Source organism: Cryptotermes secundus, unplaced genomic scaffold, assembly GCF_002891405.2.
Source record: "Cryptotermes secundus unplaced genomic scaffold, Csec_1.0 scaffold1105, whole genome shotgun sequence".
In the NCBI taxonomy this organism is placed as follows: domain Eukaryota; kingdom Metazoa; phylum Arthropoda; class Insecta; order Blattodea; family Kalotermitidae; genus Cryptotermes; species Cryptotermes secundus.
The window spans coordinates 139,301-159,985 of NW_019718631.1; the positions used below are offsets into that span (position 1 = coordinate 139,301).

Below are 20,685 nucleotides of genomic sequence, written 5' to 3' on the forward strand. Positions count from 1 at the left end.
AGACATTCTTTATTAAGCTGCTTCTCAGTCCTGGGAGTATGCACACATTCTTCTTACATAGTGACCTTCTCTAAAACCGTGTCTGCTGCTACTCTCGCGCTCAGTTTTAGTGTCATATATGAAATGCTGACTTTTGGTATATTTGCAAGTATGCATATTAGTTTGATCTTCCAGCATCACTTGTGAATGCTGGGTGCTGAACAGTACAGGCTCATACTGCAGTTCTGTAACAGCAGTTAGGGTCTAGCTGCAGCACTATTCTGGCATTTTCTAAAGGTAATAATGGCAGCTACATGATATTTCAGTACAGTATCCTGATGAATTACATATCTCCAAACTACAGATAAAATGAACCTTCTTATCTACCTTGCAAGTTCAAATAACAACACATACCATCAAGAAAGATGTCGCTGCCAAGTTCCTTATCGAGCCAGAATATAGATGCTATTGGGCCTGAAAGGAAAACAAGTAAGTCCAGTGCAAAATATGCATATCTACACTGTAAACTGTAAATACTGTAACGTGTATAGCTAGGCAAAGGCGCAATAAACACCTCCTTGCTTAAGGGTACTCAACAATAGTGCGAATGCTTATAGCTCATTGCCAGGCAACAGTCAGTGCGCCAATGGACTAGAGAGGTATCTATAACATGACTGGCTTTCTATGGGGTCTGTGTTGTGACCGTTGCTGTGCAAATGTTTGGTAAACACATTTAAAAAAATAGAGGCTGTGTTTTCTGCATGGTCAGTGTGGAGGCTATATAATGACAGTTACAGATATAACAGGTTTCAGTTTTTAAGTGACAGTGACAAAGTGGAGAGTCCAGAAGGGTTCACCAGTTAAGAGCACAAGGACAAGAATGGATGGGGTGATTTGAAGACTTTAATTATGTGTAATATTTGGAGTGCCTGACTCAGTGAGACCGTGTTTGTTTCTGTGTCGAGATCCATTGCCAGGAGACGACTAGTGCGTGTACAGCGGTGAACTGAAAAATGTGTAAATCAGCGATAGTGCTGTATTTCCTGTATCTGAGTGTGAGTAAGAGAGGTTGCAACCAAAGTGCTAATGAATCCAGTCATCCGAACCAGAACCTGTCATTCTCGTCATGTGTACCAGCATACACGTGACACTTTGGTGTCAGATCATATTGGGTTCTTCAGCAGTGGTTACAACAATAAATATGGGACAATTTTGTGTCACTAGTCACACAGCCATAAACTCCTGACAATATCACAACCATCATTTCAACAGGTGTTACAACAAATGCCTCTGTCCCCAATTTGTACCATCTTCCTGGCAGTAAAACAGAATGTCATGTCATGTTATCTTTTCCTCCATTCTCCATCATAATCCTTATAAGGACCACTGTCAGCACTCTATCCACATGCACTTCTGAATCAAAAGTAATAATTATGCAGCATAATTTGTTATTAAGGATATATTTATGATACTTTCAGCATCTCAGACTATACAGAGTGATTCAAAGTCTCATAGTCAGAGTTTAGAAGGTTGTTTGGGGCGACAATTTGGGGCAGAAAGTGAGTTACTAAGTTTTGCCACTTTTTAAGAACATGAAATAACTGCGAACGTGCATATAAATTTGGTTATTTACACTTAACACCTTCACTCATTACTTTTAAATACAATGAATGAGGTACAAAAATTCCAAAAGAGATTACATCTTTTCAGTTTGAATTTTATATCATATTTAACACAAATGTATAATCATTTAATCTGGAGTAGTTTTACATATTTTTCCTGAAGAACTGCTCAACATTACCACCTGTAGTTCACATGCACACTTCACAGCAATGCTAAATAGTGTCCCTCATACAAAACAATTGTTTAGGTTGGCCCTTAATGTCTGTCATAGCCACCAGAATGTGGCTCATCAGGATGCCACGATCTCAATGCTTCCATGGCATACCTGTTTCAGACGGCAGTGTGCTACTGCAAACACATGTCTGCTGGGCTGTCCCAGATCTGGGTATTGGCACTCCAGCTTTTGCACTTCCATTACAAAAGCAGTATACGAAACACATCTCGTTTTGCAGTTATCACTGCTTTGCTATCAGAGGCAATGTGGGCCATAAGAGAACAGAGTGAGATCTCTTTGACTGTATTTCCTACTCCAAATTACCTCCTTAACATCCTGAAGTTTGGCCACAGGACTCTGAATTATCCTGTATGACAGTGAATGGAACAAGGATAATGAATACTGAACTGGAAGGAAGCAGTCATAATGGAAATAGGGGTAGGTAAAGCTACCCCTGTAACAGGCTGTGGAGGCCCATAGGACTGTGAGATGTTGAGGCTCCCACATTCTCTAGACAATTGGCTCACAGATGGCGGTAAGGTTGTCAGCCTTATGCACCGGCCACCCTTTAACCCCAGAAAGATTTCTGATACTCATTTCTGTTAGAGGCTGAGTCAACCCCAGGGCCATAGTGAGGCTGGAAGGATTAGGTAAACTGAAAAAATCCACCTCATCAGGATTTGATCCCACGACCTTCCAGCTTGTAGCAGTGCCTCAACAAACTACGCCACCACATGGTAAATAGGGGTACTATCCCAGAATTCGCTTGGAGACAGAAAAACTAGGAAAGACTTCAGATTCAAGCAAGGCACATCCATAATATGGGTCTGAAGCATTACTGCTTGAGCCAATTTTCAAGTTGTACGTTACATAAGACAATATGTGGAGTGAATAGGGACATGTGTGTTCATTATTCCTAGTAGAGCACTGAGCACAGAACACAGCTAATAAATACAGAAAGCCTATAGTAAACAACACAACATACCAGGATCTGCTAAGCCGGTGGTCTCAAGTAGTATGTAGTCAAATTTTCCTCGTTTAGTCATCAGGTTTTCGATTGCCTTCACACCATTATCTCTGAAACAACCATTAAAAATTACATAAATCATATCACACATTGAATATGTGCATAAGCTAAAGTGAGATTTTTGCAGTGGTGATTCTGTGAAGATTACTGGTTTTTGGAATGTAATGTCATGTAGTCTGGTAGAGCCACCTGATTATATGCCATCATGTCCCAGAAGACAGCAATCTTTATAGCTGTGGAATTATTACAATACAGAACAGCATTTCACTGGGGATGAGCAAACTGTAAATATAACTAGAGTTAAATTCATAAGTTAAACAAATCCTCTGTAATCAATTATCATTCTCACATATGCATAGTAAGCTCAATAATTTATGTGGAAGGAAGTTTATAATTTCTACCAGAAAGTCTGCCACCACTACAGGAGTTCTGCCATATGCATACAGGTGGGTGTCGAGTATGTGTGTACAGGGCTTGAGATGAATGGTGGCCTGCTCACTTGCTAATTCCATGGGCTAGCATGCAAAAATTCCCAACAGTCACACATATTACGTTAACATGCAAGAAGCACCATTCTTCTGTAGTCTGTCTGTACAAAACAAAACATACATACTCATAATATTGAAAACATCATTATCATCATTCTTCACAGTACTGCACCTACAGACGCTTGTTACAGATTATAAAACCGAATCCTTTGTCTGTTTCAAAGGTTTTCTCAAACGTCATTTTCTTGGTTAATATTTTAAAACGTTTTTAAAATCCTATCAGGAAGTGTCACATAATTTATTTATGGGATGCAAGGCATGTTTGCAAGCAAAAGGGGTGACTTCCAACACCTGTTAAAAAAGCACGGTAAGTCTGTGTTATCTTCTTACAGTATTCCTATAGTGTGCATATACAGAAACTGATGCGAGGGAATCAGTGACAGGACTGCACTCTCACTAGCGGGGAAGGGCACTGTAGTCACGGAGAATCGATCCATCCACTCTCAGTTAGCGAGAGTGCGTGCGTTTATCTGCGCTGATGACTCATTCCACTATCAGCCGTTACAGCAGCAGTCTGTGAGAAATGTTGTATCCGACCCATACCACTTCCCTGGTTTCCTCAATAGTTGAAAGCACTGTATACATATATGTGTTGGCTGCCAGTTTGGCTCTTATCTTATGGGGTGACAGCTATGGTTCTGGGTTACAGGCTCATGGTAAAGGAGGCAGGTGATTTAACCATCTGTGAAACACACTGTACAAGCAGATGAGAGATACTTATCTTTAATATTTATTTTTATAACCATCCAAGAATACTAATACAATGGCAAACTGAATATGAATCAAGAAGTTCTGGGAAGAACTAACTGCCTACTTTCCTTTGATGCGACAGGGACTGCACAGAAAATGAAGCCTCCAACAATTCTTCATTTCCATGGGAATGTCTTTACCAAGATGTTATCTAGCAATGATAGGGGGTACACAGACACTTGTGTCCAACAATTCTTCTGTTGTTGTGTGTACTCAGTGATACAGGAATGTCTTTACTGAGCCATTGCCTAGCAATGAAAGGAGGGATACACATACAGACCCACAGACGGATGGGACAGTCTTCTGAAGTAAACAGTTGAGATGGGCTCAAGTGCCTATATATGCATACAAAGTTTCATAAAGATTAGTTCAGGCATTCAAAAGTTAATGGGGAAAGATTCACAGACAGCAAAGAGAGCAGAAAGATCTCATACAGCTAGTTTGATTTTTTCAAAATAAGGAATGTAGGCTAAAAATTTTAAAATATGTTGAAGAGAGCAGTCTTCTGGGATGTGGCACCATGTAGATCTTGTGTTTACAGATGTTTCGGAGGAACATTTCGCCTTCATCTTCAGGATAGAAGAAAAAAGAAGAAAATCTGCGCATGAGAAACCAGCGTGAGCAGGTGCTAACGTATATTGTCTACAAACAGGGAGGGGCAAGACACATCAACATTTTGACCAGTGGATTAACAGAGAAACTCATAGGTCAGACACTCACACCCTGATATCATAACCAAAGCTGTTGCCTAGCAATGAAAGTGGGGTTACACAAACAAACATAGACTAAAGGGAGGGATTTATAAAGTATGCTATTGAGATGGGCTCAGAAGCCAGGATATAAACACCAGGTTCCGTGCAGACTGGTTCAGGTATTCAAATATTAACAGGGGGGATTCACAAACACAGAGATACACAGATGGCATGGAGACTGCACAAGCTTACTTTCACTTTTTCAAAATAAGGAAATTAGGCCAAAAGGACAGGTTATCCTGCTTGTTACTCACATTATAAGTTCACTGTAAGTTAGATGTCACGCTCTTTATTATTTATCACGGCTCATCTCGTTACAGGTACAGAATTTTGAACAAAGTACAGTGGAAGCTTCTGTCCTGTGTAGTAATTGTGTGTAACTGTTTCTAACTCATATAATATGTGAGATTACTACAGCTGTGAAGTAAAACTGTACCTGGACACCTCGCCATGATCATATACATGGGAGCTCCATGCATTTTTACATTTCAAACTACATGGAGGCCAGTCATCTTTATGTCCACACTGCTTTACACCTGAGGAAAGAGGTCTTGCCATTCACTGAGAAGGTCTTGACACAATTATGAAGAATAAAATCTGTAGCCCCATGAGGAACTGAACCTCAATTCTCCAGTCATGTGGCTCATACCCTAGTCACTATTCTGACTGAGCTACATCACTTTTCCAAATCCATTAACAAGCCGTTGTTATACTAGTAGAATATATACTGTCTGTACTGAAATGTGATAATACATAGTGCTCGAAGTGATGTAAACAAATTTTAGAGCATCATTTGTTGGAATAAAGTTAAATACAATAATCTTTACATGGTATGTTTTACTTCCTACTTCTGCAGTTAATGCTTTAATAACATGTAATAGCAATAACTTGTACAGCTGGAAAGAATGACATTCCTTTATTGAGAGCCGTCACAACACAATAATATATGTTTGTAGTTTCAAGTAGTACTTTACTTGAAACTACAAACATATATTATTCACTGTTGTGTTGTGATGGCTTTCAATAAAGAAATATATAATACACAACAGCAGGCATTCACTGAAAAAAAGAAAAGAAAAGAATGAAATTCAGTAACTGAAACAGTGATCGGTAAAGAATACTGATCACTGTTTCAGTAATATAAAGAATATATTACTATAGCATGACATACTTAACAGAACAGCATAAGCAGCCATTTCTTAACTCGAGCCATTCTTCATACAACTCGCCAGCTTGTCCAACAGCCACACTCCTCTCCAAGGCACTTCCTAAAAAGACAACATGTAATGACACAGTTACAGAACAAGCTGGGAATAAGTGCCGCAATACGTTTCATGAGCAAGGTCTTGACAGTGAATAAAACAAGTAATGGGATGATGACTAGTATATATCTGCAAATCAGGATAAACATTCTGAGATTTTTATTAATTACTGGATTCTTTTCTATGGGATTTAACACAAAGTAGTGTGATAGGGTCTATGAGATTTCTTTAGGTATCACGCTCCTATTAGTGAGAAATACTCAAGACACTCACAACAATGTTCATTATAAACAAAGAAAAAAGAAACAAAATTTTGTAGTGTCAAAACTAGTTCTTAATGTTGTTTATAACACCAGAAACACCCACCTCAAAAACTATGTATATCTTCACAAAAAAATTACGTAATAGCTAGAGTGGGACACTGGTAATATGCCGTTTTTTTTATTTTCTTTTACGAGTGTCTTCCTAAACATATTAATGAAAACTGATGCTTTGGCATAAAGTAACATAGAACTTCTGTTGTTTACACAATTCTGTTACTCACACTGCCGACTAATAAGTCATAAAGGGCCGCATGCGCAACACAAAACATTGCAAGAATTTTAGCGGTAAAAAATACGGTACCTACCACTATCTCACTTGAAGGTTCAGGTATGTGTTATACAACCCAAAGATTATATAAATTGGCACAAACCTTCTCCAAATTCATTAAGTATAACAGCAATCCTTTTCTCGTGTTGTTCGGTAAGAATGTAGTTCAGTAAAGTTGTCTTTCCAGCACCAAGATAACCTGTAATTATAGTCACGGGGACAGGTCTAAAAACTGCCGGTACCAACTCGGGGGCTTCGTCATCCGAAGATTCCATTATCCTATATCTTTTTATGATTCACAAAGGTATAGTTCATAAATGTCAAAGGCATTAAATTTACGATAACTACCAACTAACCATCACTTGTTTACAACCTGGTTCCATGCTTACTTGATTACAATTTGCCTGTTCATTTCTAGGAAAATGCAAGGATCGATAGGTGTTAATCAACCCAACCATGTTTATTCTGTATATGGTGGGAATATGCACCTCCAAAATGTATATGCACAGCTACGAGGCCACACGATGCCCATAATATTAACACTTCCAAGATCTTCAAGATCTTCAAGATTGATGTGGCCGTAATAAGAGGTTACAAAGTTACCAACTGCGCTCGCGACATCTGCCGTACATAGTTCGGTACTATTTGGCGAACCTAACGTAATTGTTCATAGATGACACGAAGGAAGGATGGATATGACGTCAAATTTTTCTGCTCAGTTCTTGTTCCGGCGGTTTCAAATCCCGCCCCTCTCTGCCAAACGCTTCCCAGTTGATCACGTGTTCTGATATGTACGGTTCTTAAAGGTTGGATGGTTTGGTTTGGGCCGTTTGGACGGTTTGGTTTGGACGTCCCTCTGTCTGCGGCAAATATTTGGTCGTTTTGGTCGAGGTAAGTTGTTACGTTTGTGACAAATTGAGATGTATTAGGGTTGGAGGCCTCCTCTTCTACATTAACGTGTCTGCCATTTCCTATGATGTTTCTATTAGTTTCATTACGCAATGAAACTTAATTTGTGGTATCTCATATATACCTACTGTTTACATCGAAAACCAAATTGGGAAGATATTGTAAATTCGTTTTATCTTATAGCCATTTTGGTTTCTAGAATAAGCGGACTGATGTTCAGTTATGTGAACATGTGCGGCCAGAGAATTTGCTTACAGAGTTGAAGCCATTTAAGAATATCATTACAGGATCACTCTTTTTCGGTCATAATGTTCGATATATTTCCTTTTCTTCTTCCAAGCTCGGGTTTGTCACTCTCCCAAACCCTCCGGGCTCAATTCAGATACACTGTTTAAGTAATTGTAAGATATCATGATCATTAACGACGTTAATTCTTTTCGTAAGAAGAGAATTTGGAAATATAAAGCAGTTGCCCTGTTTCACTTCGCACAGACATCGGTCTATATGCCAAGTCTTCGTATTCATGCGACTCGACATGGCAGGACCTGTTAGAATCCTATAGATTTGTTTTGCTTTTATGACTTCCTTCCGAACAACCTCATGGCCACACTAGTAAACCTCTGGTTTGATGAATATTATTCACATGGAGGAAGTTTCATATTCCTGTACAAAAAAAAAAAGGAACTAGAAATTTTGCAAACGCGATGATTTTATTCTCTCGGACATTGAATTAAAAACCAATTTCATTATGTTAGACTACACGTATAATTTGGATTATCCTTTTACTTGCTTATGGAGCTCAGCCCTTCTTGAGGAGAAGCCAAATCTGCAGCTACTGAAGAATTTCTCAGCATTTTATGAAACCCGAAGGTTCAAAACCGTGTTCACAAGAGCCCTCCACTGGTCCATATCCTGAGCCATATCAATCCAATCCCATCCCATCTCTCAAAGATCTATTTTAATATTGTCCACCCACCTACGCATTTGTCTTCCCAGTGGTCTCTTTCCTTCTGGCTTTCCCACCAATACCTTACATGCGTTCCTCTTCTCCCCCATTGGATTACCCTATATAATACATAAAATAAGGATAATGGAAGCATTGAACGAAATATTTATAAGAAAATTACTTAAAGATAGTTAAGAGGATGTGTTCTACATAATTATGTCATATAGTCTGCCCACACGAGCCCTACGTAGATGTCAGGTTTTGCTTTGTTCAGTTACGGCTCATCTGCGGATACAGGTTTTCTTCCGGGTTGTTCCAGTGTGCAAGTGTAACTCTGGGAATCGTGGATTTATGAGACTTACTTACATGTATGGCACCGCATGTTTCGAACCAAGGACATTAGAAATGTCCCTTATTTGAAGTGTTATATGGAAACATTTTATCAATAACAGCGGCATTGTATAATAGACCTGTAGAAGAAATGTCTGGGGTGTAGGTCTAAATATATGTATAACTCAGTTTCAAATTGAAAGACACGGGCTCATGAATTGAAGCCGTGGAGCTCAATCTTCCGTGATAGGCCAATAGTTGAGCTCGGGTACACAAACTGCAGCATATTTCAGAACCACACGGTTCATTACCCCCTCCAGTAGTCCCAATCTGGAGCCAGGTGTATCATATCCGTAACTTTTCATCTCATTTACTCAGTATGCATTTTAATATTATCATTCCATATAAACCCAAGTCTTCCTAGTGGTGGTTTTCCTATCGAATTTTTGTATTCACTACTAGCTACTACAGAGCCAGGATAGCGACTGGCTGCGGGCTGGACGACCGAGGGGTCGGAGTTCGGGATCTGGTAGGGTCAGGAATTTTCTCTTCTCTTTAAATCGTCCAGACCGTCCCTGGTGTCCACCCAGCACCCTATCCAATGGGTACTGGGGGAGTTTTCCTTGGGGTTAAAGCGACCGGGGCATGAAGCTGACCACTTACCTCCAGCTAGTGCCGAGGTCAAGAAAAGACCACTTACCTGCAGCTAGTGCCAAGGTCAAGAGAATGTGGATCTATACATCCACTGCCCCATACACCTTCATGGCATAGTGCTTAAATTTGTTGAGCACAAGGACAACTTTATTTTTTACCCTACCTTAACGTTGTCTTTCCCTGGGGTGAAACGGCCGGGGCTTGAAGCTGACCACCCAACCTCTAGCTAGTGCCGAGATTAAGAAAATGTGGATCTATACATCCACTCCCCCATACACCTTCATGGTGTAGAGCTTCACTCCCCCATACACCTTCATGGCGTAGAGCTTGAATTTGCTGAGCACAGGGGCAACTTTTACCTTACATTGACATCATGAATACAGTTTCGATTTGTTAGTGTCTTCCACAGATATTTGAACTTCACCTCATTATTTTCCCATGGCAGGTCAGATCGTGTGGATTCATGGTGGAGAAGTGATTGCGGAGCGTGTTTTCTCAAGAGTACTTCGGATTCCTATGCTAATTCTCATTTCACCAACTGTTCCATGTTCATTAATTATCCTATTATCGCTGTTGTATACTGTCCATACTGACAGTGTCGTTAAATAGCAACTTAAAAATATCAGGATTAATTATCAGATGCGATATTTCTCTCAACATACGTATAGTATAAGCATATACTTAGTTTATTTTTTATTTTCTTACATAACATTCTTGCTAGCGTCTAATAGGGCTCTTGGTCTTTTATAAAGATATTTGTTCCTCTAGTAGATTAACATCATCAGCGTAGACCAGAAACTCTTGTGCCCCATTCGAATTGAATCTTCTATTTTTCCTTGAACTTCATAATGGCTAATTCCAAAGCAAAGTGAAATAAATAGGCATGGATCTTAGTATTCTTTGATGCTGACACTTCTGCACTGAGAAATCAGGGGGGAAAAAAAAACTGGCCCTGTTTCCGTTATATTAAAAACCTTTACCAAATGTAATTGCGAAATTTCATTCATAATGTTTCTGTGAAAACACGTGCCCTACCGAAATTGATAGAAATGAAAGGTAATGTTAGGTAACGCCCGCAACATAACCTGCACTGTGTTATGAAATCCCTTTCCAAGCCCCGAATCGGTAGACATGCCCACAGTAGAGGTATTGTTGAAAAAGGCGTTTTCCATTGGGTCCGTACCAAGTAGTTAATAAAGAAGAGTAAGTTGAGAATCGGCAGTTGAGTTCCGGAGTTCCAAGTGAGCAACTGCTCAAGAGTTGGGTCTCTGCAAGTGAGGGTGAGATGAGAGCGCCTTGAGTTCAGGTGTGTAGTGTTAACCAGCGGGCCACAGAAATGCAAAATCTCCTCTGTGTTAAATCTGTTGCTAGGAAACGGCTAGTGGATATTATAATAGACTGAGGACAGTAGTCTTTGTGTGTGTGTCAGTGAAATGCAAATTGTAGTTCCGAGTGGTGTATAGAAGTGGTCAATAAATCCAATTCAGCCAATCGTTACCCCGTGTATAGTCACACTCCTAAATTGTGACGATATGTTGGAAACATGTATTCTGAAGTTTCTTATCAGGTAGTGTACAAATTGGTCACTTGAGCTAAGTATTCTCTGTGAGCTGCCATTAATGACATTACTACCTCTTATTCTAGATCCATATTTCCTTGGCCTCATCACCAGCTGAAGATGAGTGCTAAGCTTCATGCCTGTGTCACTTTACCACCAGGGAAAGACCCATGGGGTACCCATGGAATAGGAGGCTGGGTGGGCCCTCAGAGTCAATGTGGATGACATGGAGAGGAGAAAATTCTTGACCTTATCAGGACTCAAACTCCCAACCACTCGGTCATCCAGCCTATAGCCAGTCACTATACTGACTTCACTGTTGAGCCATATATCCACTCCATACGTCTTCATGGCGTAGTGTTTATTTAAGCACAGGGAACAGCTTTACTTTCTTACTATCTCTTATGCCACAGCAAACATCCATGTTGATGAGCTGTCACTGCTCCCAGTCAGGATAAGACTATGATGAAACAGAAATTAAGAGACTTCAGATTATGTAGTGTAAATTGGGATATACTGAAGACATCCTTTTCTATGAGCTCTCAATAATGTCGGTACCGATACTTATTGCAATGGAAAACTGTGTTGATGAGTTTTGATTGCTTGTGGTCAGATTAGTCCTATGATGGAAATATGATTTCACAGATGTCATGTCAGGTAGTGTACAATGTAAGTTGAACAAGTCCTTTATAAGTTAGGATTAATGTTGGTGTGACCTCTTATTCTTTCAAGCAAGAACAGTGTTGATGAGCAAACATTGCAACAAATCTGGTTAAAACCATATTAGAAACATGATTTCAGAGATGCCACGTCAGGTACTGTACATTATTGTCAACTGAAGCAATCCATCTTAATGAGCTGTCATTAGTGATGATAACATGTCTTATTTTACAGGGAACAACTATGTTGAGTCTTAACTGTTGCTTTTCAGGTTAATGCAATGATGGAAACACAAGTCACAGATTTCACATCACGTACTGTACAGTGTGGTGAGCTGAATGAGTCATCTTTATGAATTGTCATTAATGTTATCACTCATTAGCTGCAGGTAACAATGGTGTTTATGAGACTTAATTGATGCCACTCAGTTTAATAGTATTTTGGAAACCTGAAGTCAGAGTTTTATATCAGGTAGTGTAAATTGAGGTCAGTTAGAGGCATCCGTCCTTATGAGCTGTCATAAAGCTGATATCACTTCTTATTTTACAGGGAACAACTGTGTTAATGAGCCTTCATTGCTGCTACACAGGATAAAATATATATGTAAAAAACATTCGGAAATTTTTGATTCAGGTAGTGTACAGTGTGGTCAGTTGAAAAAGTCACTATAAGCTTTCAGGAATGTAGGTACAACTTATTTGCATGAAAAGATTAGTTCATAACTGAATTGCAGCTAATCAGTATATTCCTATGTTGAAACCAAGAAATTAGAGATTTCATATCAGGGAGTGTACAGTGCTCAATTGCATATGTCCTTTATAAAGCGTTATTAATGTTGGTATGATCTTTTTCTTTTAGGGGCAAAACCAGTGTTGATGAACCCTACAATTCTCCCACTCAGGGTAATACAATCCTCAAAAAATAAATCCAGTGATTTCACGTCAGGTAATGTACAGTGTTGTATGTAGAACAAGACATTGTAAGCTGTCATGATTGATGTGTCCTTTTATTCTTACAGGGAACATCAGTGTTAGTGAGACTTCACTTCTCCCAGCCAGGTTAACACATTGTTGGAAGCATGAATTTGGAGATTTTGCATCAGGTAATGCACATGGGAGTACAGTGATGTATGTAGCTTATGTAGAAGTAATTGTAAGTTGTCATTATGATTTGTGTGACCTCTTATTCTTAACAGGCAACATCAGCGTGGATGAACCTTCATTCCTTTCAGTTATGTAAATACAATATTTGGAACATGAATTCGTAGATATCACATCAGGTTTTATACAATGTGGTAAATGAAACAAGTAAAAAATGTAGCAATTCTGAGAACATGACCTTGCTTTTAATCCGTCATTGTTTTTATGACCTCTTATTCTAATGGGCAAGAGCTGTGTTTATGAGCCTTCATTTCTCCCAGTCTGGTTAATACATTGTTGGAAACAAGGATTCGGAGATTTCACATCAGATATTGTACAGTGTATTAAGTAGAAGACGTACTTGTTTATAAGCAGTGCATGTTCTAGAAGGCTGTTACAAACCATTGGATACGGTGTGGGCGTGGAAACCTTTCCATGTTACAAGAATGTCTCGGGATATATCTGTAAGTTCAGGAATGATGAGAATCTGATGTTATGACAGAGACTTTGAAAATTGCAATAGATCATTTTCAGCTGCCAGTGACATTTAAATTGTCAAGGAATGAGCCTGGAAAATGTGTCTTTCTGTTGCTCACACTCCAAAATATTATTGGAATTGTATTCCAGATATCAAGAACGCTTCTTCACAAGTATCTGAACACTCACCAGAATTGTCTAATGAGAAGGAAGCAATTTTCTGATATATGTGTTTACAAAATTATGCCCACACATACCAGTTCTCTAAGGGCCACTCAACAAAACTTGGTTTCAAAAGTAAAGATTGGGAGAAATAAATGCGAAGCACCAAGGAGATAAACACAAGGCTCATTGGGATCTATAATTTAAATTGCTCAAATGATGATCATATTGCACATAGCTCTGCCTCAGTGTTAAGCTCGTTGCTTTTATATCCTGATATGCCATATAGGAGCAGTCCTGTTGTATGGGTTTGTAGGTTTACACATGAATCGGAGAAAGGGGCAGAAATGTGGTGAGTAAAGTTTTATATTGTGCAGAAAGTAGATTTTGGTCCAAATATTCAACAAGACATTATTTTGAGTTATGAGAATTTTGAATTTTAAATACCTGCATTGTATACAATAAAGCAGTGAAAGAGTGGGGTTGAGCTCTCGTCGAAGGCCACCCCATCCAACCTTCCAGATGTGTTAGCACCAGTTGCTGGGCATCTCCTGTTAGCTCATGAGCTACTGAGCATGGACACGGTAACAAGAGGCACAGTAGTAACATCCAGAATGTAAATGCCTGAACATCGAAAAGGGAACTGATGGCGAAGGAGGAAAGGAATGTGATTTCATTCAGAGACAATGAGAAATTTGCTGTAGCATGGCAGGACCAACATTTTGGTGCAGTTCTCAGTACTTTTCACACAAAAAGCAGGAATGAAGTGGGGTACGTGCCCTCTAAATATCCAAAGAAACCAGCAATAGTGAAGCCAAAGATCTCTGAGTATGCTAAACATGCTGGAAGGGTCTACATCAGTGACTACTATACTCGTATCTGTTTAAGAGGACAGTAAAGAGGTGATGCAGGAAAGGGTGTGACTTCCGGAAGCGAGTTCAAGCTTCGCGTATGTGTTGTTCCAGGAACGTTTCAGTAAGAGTCTTTTAAGTTAGGTTTAGGAAGAGTGATGTAAAATCCCCATTGCTTGAAAGGAAGACTGCTGTTGGAGGAATGGCAAAGGTTAACTGAGGCAGGCTATCAACTGGCCGATGTTTTTGGAGGTCTAATGAAGAGCCTCATTAGTGACAGAAGGAAAATTGGGTGTGTGACCTGGGTCATGTGTAAAACAGATTGAGGATAGGCACTGTGCTTCTGCAAGACGTGCAGTAAAAAATGTAACAAGACATAGGCTTTGAAGTACATTACACAAGACAAAATACTGTAAGGAGTTCTTCCCAGAAAACAGAGACCACATATTCCTCCTTACCGTTTGACAAGAGTACAGTCTTAGAATCCTGGTGACCTCAGTCTTGGCTTGTAAAGAGCTTTTTTCGAAGTATTAGAGTTAATGGCATGTAATACGCTGTGTGTAAATGTATACAAGAGTTGGTGGAACTACAAATTCAAATTCACATAATTGAAATATGTCTTGAACAACACAGTGATGGGAATGGACTTTATGAGATGTGCCCAGAACTCTTGGCATTGTATCATAAGCCTTGTTGAACAGTGTTGTGTAATGCATAGGAGTGATGGTTCTAAGCAATTGTACTATTGTAAGCCTTTGTTTAATTTTTGCTTCTTCTGTTCACAGTGCTAGTGGATGAATCCTTTTAATGGTGTTCAGTGAACATTGTGTTTTAAGCCTTTAAATGTTGTTTCTTAAACTGTTCACAGTGCTAATCTGTGTTCCTTATTTTGGGTCTGCAGTGAACATTTTATTGTAAATGTTTGTTGAAACATTACTTTATACGCATATATGTTCACAGTGCCAATGCATGTATCATTTTTAGGGGCTACAAAGAACCTTATATTGTGTTTAAATGATGCTCCTGGTTACCTTCAACTCTCATACTGAGGCAGTATTCAGTGGTGTTATAACCATGGTCTTAGAATCGATGCCTGTGCTAATTTTACAGATTGCTTCTCTCAGACAGGGTTGAAGAAAAATTTGAGGCCTATAACTGGACAGTCAATATTCATGGAAGCCCCATATAAATTTTTTAATGAATAACATGAATTCGGTTTGTTTTATAATGAGAAGATTATCTCCAGTTCTTAATATCCAAACCTTGATGACTGTTTATTTTGCACATATTCAACTTTTGTTTAATTATGGAATAGTATTTTTGGGTAACACTAGTTCACTAGTTCTATGCTTAAGGTATTCCTAATTAAAAACTAAAGGTATTAAGAATGTTGAGATTAAGTTGACAGAGTTCCTGCAGAAAGTGGTTAGAGATTGGAGATCTTACCTATTTCAAGTTTGTATATATGTATTCATTAATTTCTTTTTTCTTTTTTTCCTTCCCCCCCCCCTAAAAGTAACTTTCCTATTCATGACATTAATACAAGATGTAAGAATCAATTACATACGTTTAGGTAGACTTTCTGCTATCCAGAGAGGTATTATATTTTCTGCTAATAAAGTATTCAGTAATTACCACCTAGTATATCTAGATTAAAAAATGTCGAGCAATTTTTTTAAGTCTGCTTTAAGGAATTATCATCTAGCACATGTCTTTTATTCTACAGAAAAGTTTATATCAAATTAATATTTTTATAAAAGGATGTTTAGCTTTTGAAGCCTTTTCTGTTGTCTGCTTAAGCACTGATACTCATATTTTGTTATACTAGATTCTGTACTTACTTTGTCATTTATATATAGTGTATATATTATTGTTTAATGTCTCTCTTGCTCAGGTTGCATTGTACAATGTACATCTCCCGTCATGTTTCATATTCATAAGTGTATGGGCTAATGTTGGATTAATGAAATGTATATGTATATATGTAAAATGCCAGTCCTTTCAGGCATGTAGCCAGAGGGATGAGTTTCGGCTCCTGTTCTGGAACCTGGACGTTGTACGATCTGAGGGAGGTGGCCAACTGAAGAAGGAAAACATGGTCACACAGACACCGGAAAGAATGGTCACCCTCAGTTTGTGACACCCAGTATAGCTGCAACTGCTGATGAAGGCAGAACGTCATTCAGGGCAAGGAAATTTTTTCAGACTTACAGCTCTATGAAATAAGTGAAATTTGTATTGAAAATCCCTGTGTTGTCTGACAGCAGTAACGGTTAGGTACATAAGTCTAGGGCATACAGTGATAAAGTAGGAAATTGAGTGTATTTTCTTCAAAGCCACATGAGTAGTGAGTGAGTTGTATTCTACTCTCATCAGATATGGTGGGAACTCACTTTCTGCATGTCAAGTCTAAATGGGCATGTGTCGTACGTCACCATTTGGCCCAAGAGCTCTCGAGTATGGTCATGGTAACAGCATGCATAATAATGACATCCAGGGCTTCAAATGACTGAAGATATTAAAAAGCAGCAAAGTGGGGGAAATGTGGCAAGGAAATTTCTTCATTCAGAAACAAGGAGAAATTTTGTGTTGCATGGAGGAGCAGATGTTTGGTTATGGTGTTCAGCACTGTTCACATAGGAAGCACCAATAAGGTGACAGAAGTGAAGCCTTGAGTAAGGAAATAAAGTTGCCACAATGAAAGCAAATGTGTAAGGTACACTAAAAGTATGGGAGGAGTAAACCACAATGGCTAGTACATGCCCTCCTGTCAGTTTATGAGGAGAGCGCAGAGGCACAAGGAGTATTCATCCAGCTTGTGGCAGCGAGTAGTGAAAGTGAATTCGTTCTTGCCGCATGTTTTGATGCTGGAAGGATACAGAGACAGACTGCAACTGAGAAGTTAGGCGAAGTGTTGTTGAATCCAAAGTGCATTAAAGAAGGGTCATCAGTGGAAGTTGAGCAAGGCAGACTGCCCAGTGGTCCACGTAAAGAAAGGTTAAATGGTGAGCATCAGTTCAGTGGCCAGTGTGATGTGTAAAGGGAAGAAACTATGTTGTAAGAAACATATTTTGCTGAGAGATGAAAGATTTTAATGGGATAGTAATGTTTTTTCATTTGCATTCAGAAGTCTAATGTGTGTGTCAGTATTCTGATCCACAGTGAAGATAAAATTGGTGGCCTTTATTGAACTGTTACTTTGTGTGTTCACAGGGCTGGTGTGTGTCATTCCTTTGGGTCTGGACGGAACATGATGCTGATGGATTATCAGGTGGTAAATTTATAGCAGAATATTCATTGAAACGTTAAAAAATGTTAAGGTTTCAAACCCAGCTCCTGACCTACATGAGTAACTGTGCAAATGAGTATTATGCTGTGTGGAGATTGATAATATCTTAAATATAATAGTGAAACTGTATAATATTAACATATATTAGCTTTTACCAAGCAATTTTACTGTTGTAGACTGGCAAGATGATGGTGCAGCAGTGTCTTGTTTGAAAATGAGCTCTCTCTCCACATCCATGAGGGGCTGAAGTGACTGGTGGTCTTCCATGTTCATTGGACATATGCACAGGAAGATCTTGCAGAGTTAATAGAAACTTAAGGGGGAAGATGACTTTTCAGCAGGCTTATAAAGAGGTGATCCAAGGCCTGAGAGGGAACAATGTGCAGGGAACTGAAATACAGTGAAACCCTCATCAGTGCTCTTTGACCTAAGATTAACCTTAGGTAACATTCGGTTTTGATGACGTGTCAGTAACCTCGTTGTTAAATTACATGCATGCAAGAATCCACTTCATGGAAAAGAGACCTTGAATGGGAGATTCACTGTATGCAGACCTGCATCTGTATGCCATTGTATCCATCACCACTCACAGAAACATGCCTCTCCATATGTCAGGGGAAGTCTGGATGAGGATTTCCAGCACTGGAAGAAGTGCAGCAGTTGCATAAGGGGTTCATCTGCCAGCGCTACAGACGGTGCGATGGGTAAACTACCTCATTGTTTTCTGCCACAAGATACCGGTCTTGCAACTAGCCTTAGAAATGTATGTCTGATAAATATAGATTAATATCCCTGTAGGTATCATCATTATGATGCTTGAAGTGTGAGTTGGTCTAAATGAATGACCTGTGTTTGAATTATATGTAAGAAATTTAATTTATTTTGTCCAGAAGAAAAATTTGTACAGGAGGTGGGGTGGGGGGAGGCAGGTTTCATTTAGAGGGCAAAGGAAAAAACCGATTTCAGCCTAGTGCAATATGTCAGTATTGAGGGCAGAAGTATATGCCAATAACCCTGTTTGGGCAAAGTTTTCGGACAGCTTCAGACAAAATGCGGCTTAAAGGACGTATATGTACACATGTAACTTAACCTAGGTAACTCATAACAGAAAGTACTTTAACTTAATGTAACCTTCCTAATCTAACTTCTAACAGAAACTAACAAAACTAACCTGAGCTAACATGTCAAGAAACATACATGTACGTCCATAGAACAGAAAGGGTCAAGGTGTGTATAGTTACTGCCATAAGCTTTATGAATTTAGCCTATTGGTTTATATGAGGTTCACTCTGCACTATACCTCACCATCCATAGGAGTAACATAGTGAGCATTTCTTTTGCTAGAGTCAAGGTCAGTATAATGTAATAGAAGTGGTCCCATTTTAGGAGAAGAGATTGTATATAGACCTGACATGTTGAAAAAGATGTCTTGGCACCAATTGTGTGGTTGTGTGGATACTGATAAGGACATCTTATGGTGATTATTACTGTGGTGAAGGAGGGGTTGTGTGCTTTGATGTTGCGATATGTTAAGTGTAATGCCAAAACTTGTACTTGACATTGTATTGCTTATTTTGATGTATGTGCCGCTGGCTGGCTATCATTGTTTGATAGGTCTTGCAAAGTGCTATGTATGTGGATTCTAATTTTGTTATTGCTGTTTGGAAAATATTTCAACATACCTGTAGACAGAAATATGTTTGTCGCCAAATGACATAATGGGACATGGCCAAAATCATTGTCAGTTTGTCAGTTATGAAACGAATGTCCCGCATATCAGATATTGAATTGATTTGTGTTAAGGCCAGGAGAATTCACTGATTGACTGTTGTTATAACTACATGAATTTCTGTTCTACTTGCTGCCTCGGTGGCAGAGCATATGGATTGTGTATGTTACCAGTTTTCGTTAATGTTGATAGTATCATGTAATATTTATTGTAATGGTGTGAATGCAGTTTCTGAAGACATGAGCTATCAGTGTATTTTCCATCAAGATATGTATATTTTTTTTATAATTGTGTATTGCTATGTCTCTGTTCTATTTGAACACAATTGTGAATATGATCACCAGCAGTCCACAGAGTTGTGTGAGTGCTGAGGTATTTGGAAATGTGCAGTAAATCAGATATCTGCATATTGTGGATGGAAGGACATCTCTACCACCATCTTGACTTCATCATGTGATGTGTGGAGGTGATGGAGATGGTGGAAGTCATGGTGGAGGGGATGATGGTGGTGGTGGTGATGATGACCAGTGAATGTTGACGTGTGGAAAGATTTGCACAGTGAGGATGTAGATCACTGGACAGACTATATTGCACTCACATATCTGTATACTGCGACATTTTTACAGCCGTAATTGAGGGATGTCTAGAGGCAATAGTATGAAGATGTAGTTGAATTAATCTGTTTGGTAAAAGAAAAGAAGTGTTACTTTTCAGCATGCCATCCTGTTGAAGGGCTGGTTAGTTTTCAGGAATGTTGCCATGTTGTGTGTGAGGTTCTTGATCTGTGTGAATGTTGAACTCGGGCCTTGAAGGCTTGTGTAGAAGCATTCTGTTTGAATGTATTGATGGCAATGTATTGTATTGAATTGTGACATGTATAAAGTGCTGGATTAATTTGTTTGTGCAGTGTTTGTAAGCAATACAAGAGTCTTCTCTTTGAATGTGATTTTTTGTTTGTGGATGCCTATTCTTAGCAATGGCCAGTACATTCTCTATGGGTCACTTATCCTTCTATATTTATCCTCCAGTATCATACAAGTTGCTTAGCTAAAGTTAAGAGGCATAATATGAATGTGTAGACAGAATTAGTGATTCATGGTTGCAAGTCATTACTATGGGATATTGAAATGAATATCACCGGTAGTAATCAGAAGATGGTGAGGGGAAGTGAATCTGGTGTGTCTTGCTGCGTAAGTGTTTGTAAGGTAGATACTGAACTTTGAAATGACAGAATG

General features: G+C 39.0%; 2 protein-coding genes and 1 long non-coding RNA gene across 7 annotated transcripts in view; 2 read left to right on the forward strand and 1 right to left on the reverse strand.

The window, feature by feature from the left end:
- The window catches only part of LOC111862849 (COBW domain-containing protein 1), a 107,555-nt gene extending 100,427 nt beyond the window's left edge, over positions 1-7,128 (reverse strand). Inside the window, exons 1-4 of one of the 2 annotated variants that reach the window (XM_023848599.2) lie at positions 6,522-6,696; positions 6,065-6,161; positions 2,802-2,893; positions 394-453 (exon numbers count right to left, since the gene is read on the reverse strand). In XM_023848599.2, coding sequence (XP_023704367.1) covers positions 394-453; positions 2,802-2,862 — 121 coding nt within the window. In that variant the 5' untranslated portion in view covers positions 2,863-2,893; positions 6,065-6,161; positions 6,522-6,696. Of the gene's footprint in view, positions 1-393; positions 454-2,801; positions 2,894-6,064; positions 6,162-6,521; positions 6,697-6,849 lie in introns of those variants that run through there. The other variant, XM_023848587.2, reaches the window with a different exon arrangement.
- Positions 7,129-7,489: 361 nt separating this feature from the next.
- Positions 7,490-16,615, forward strand: LOC111862756. 4 transcript variants are annotated; one of them, XR_002842490.2, is made up of 6 exons: positions 7,490-7,637; positions 12,075-12,132; positions 12,353-12,436; positions 12,662-12,705; positions 12,822-12,905; positions 16,438-16,615. XR_002842490.2 is itself a non-coding variant. In XM_023848418.2 (6 exons), exons 2-6 carry the CDS (start codon positions 12,084-12,086, stop codon positions 16,443-16,445), a joined length of 321 nt encoding a protein of 106 aa, XP_023704186.1. In that variant the 5' UTR covers positions 7,490-7,637; positions 12,075-12,083; the 3' UTR covers positions 16,446-16,615. The 4 variants fall into 4 exon arrangements, 2 of the variants coding, with proteins under 2 accessions (XP_023704186.1, XP_023704194.1); XM_023848418.2 differs by having other exon boundaries at positions 12,662-12,748; positions 16,429-16,615; XM_023848426.2 differs by having other exon boundaries at positions 12,662-12,748.
- A 1,026-nt stretch (positions 16,616-17,641) lies between these two features.
- Positions 17,642-20,391, forward strand: LOC117282205. The gene is made up of 2 exons (XR_004512861.1): positions 17,642-17,703; positions 17,898-20,391. It is a non-coding gene; the product is annotated as an uncharacterized LOC117282205 (long non-coding RNA).
- Positions 20,392-20,685: the final 294 nt, after the last annotated feature.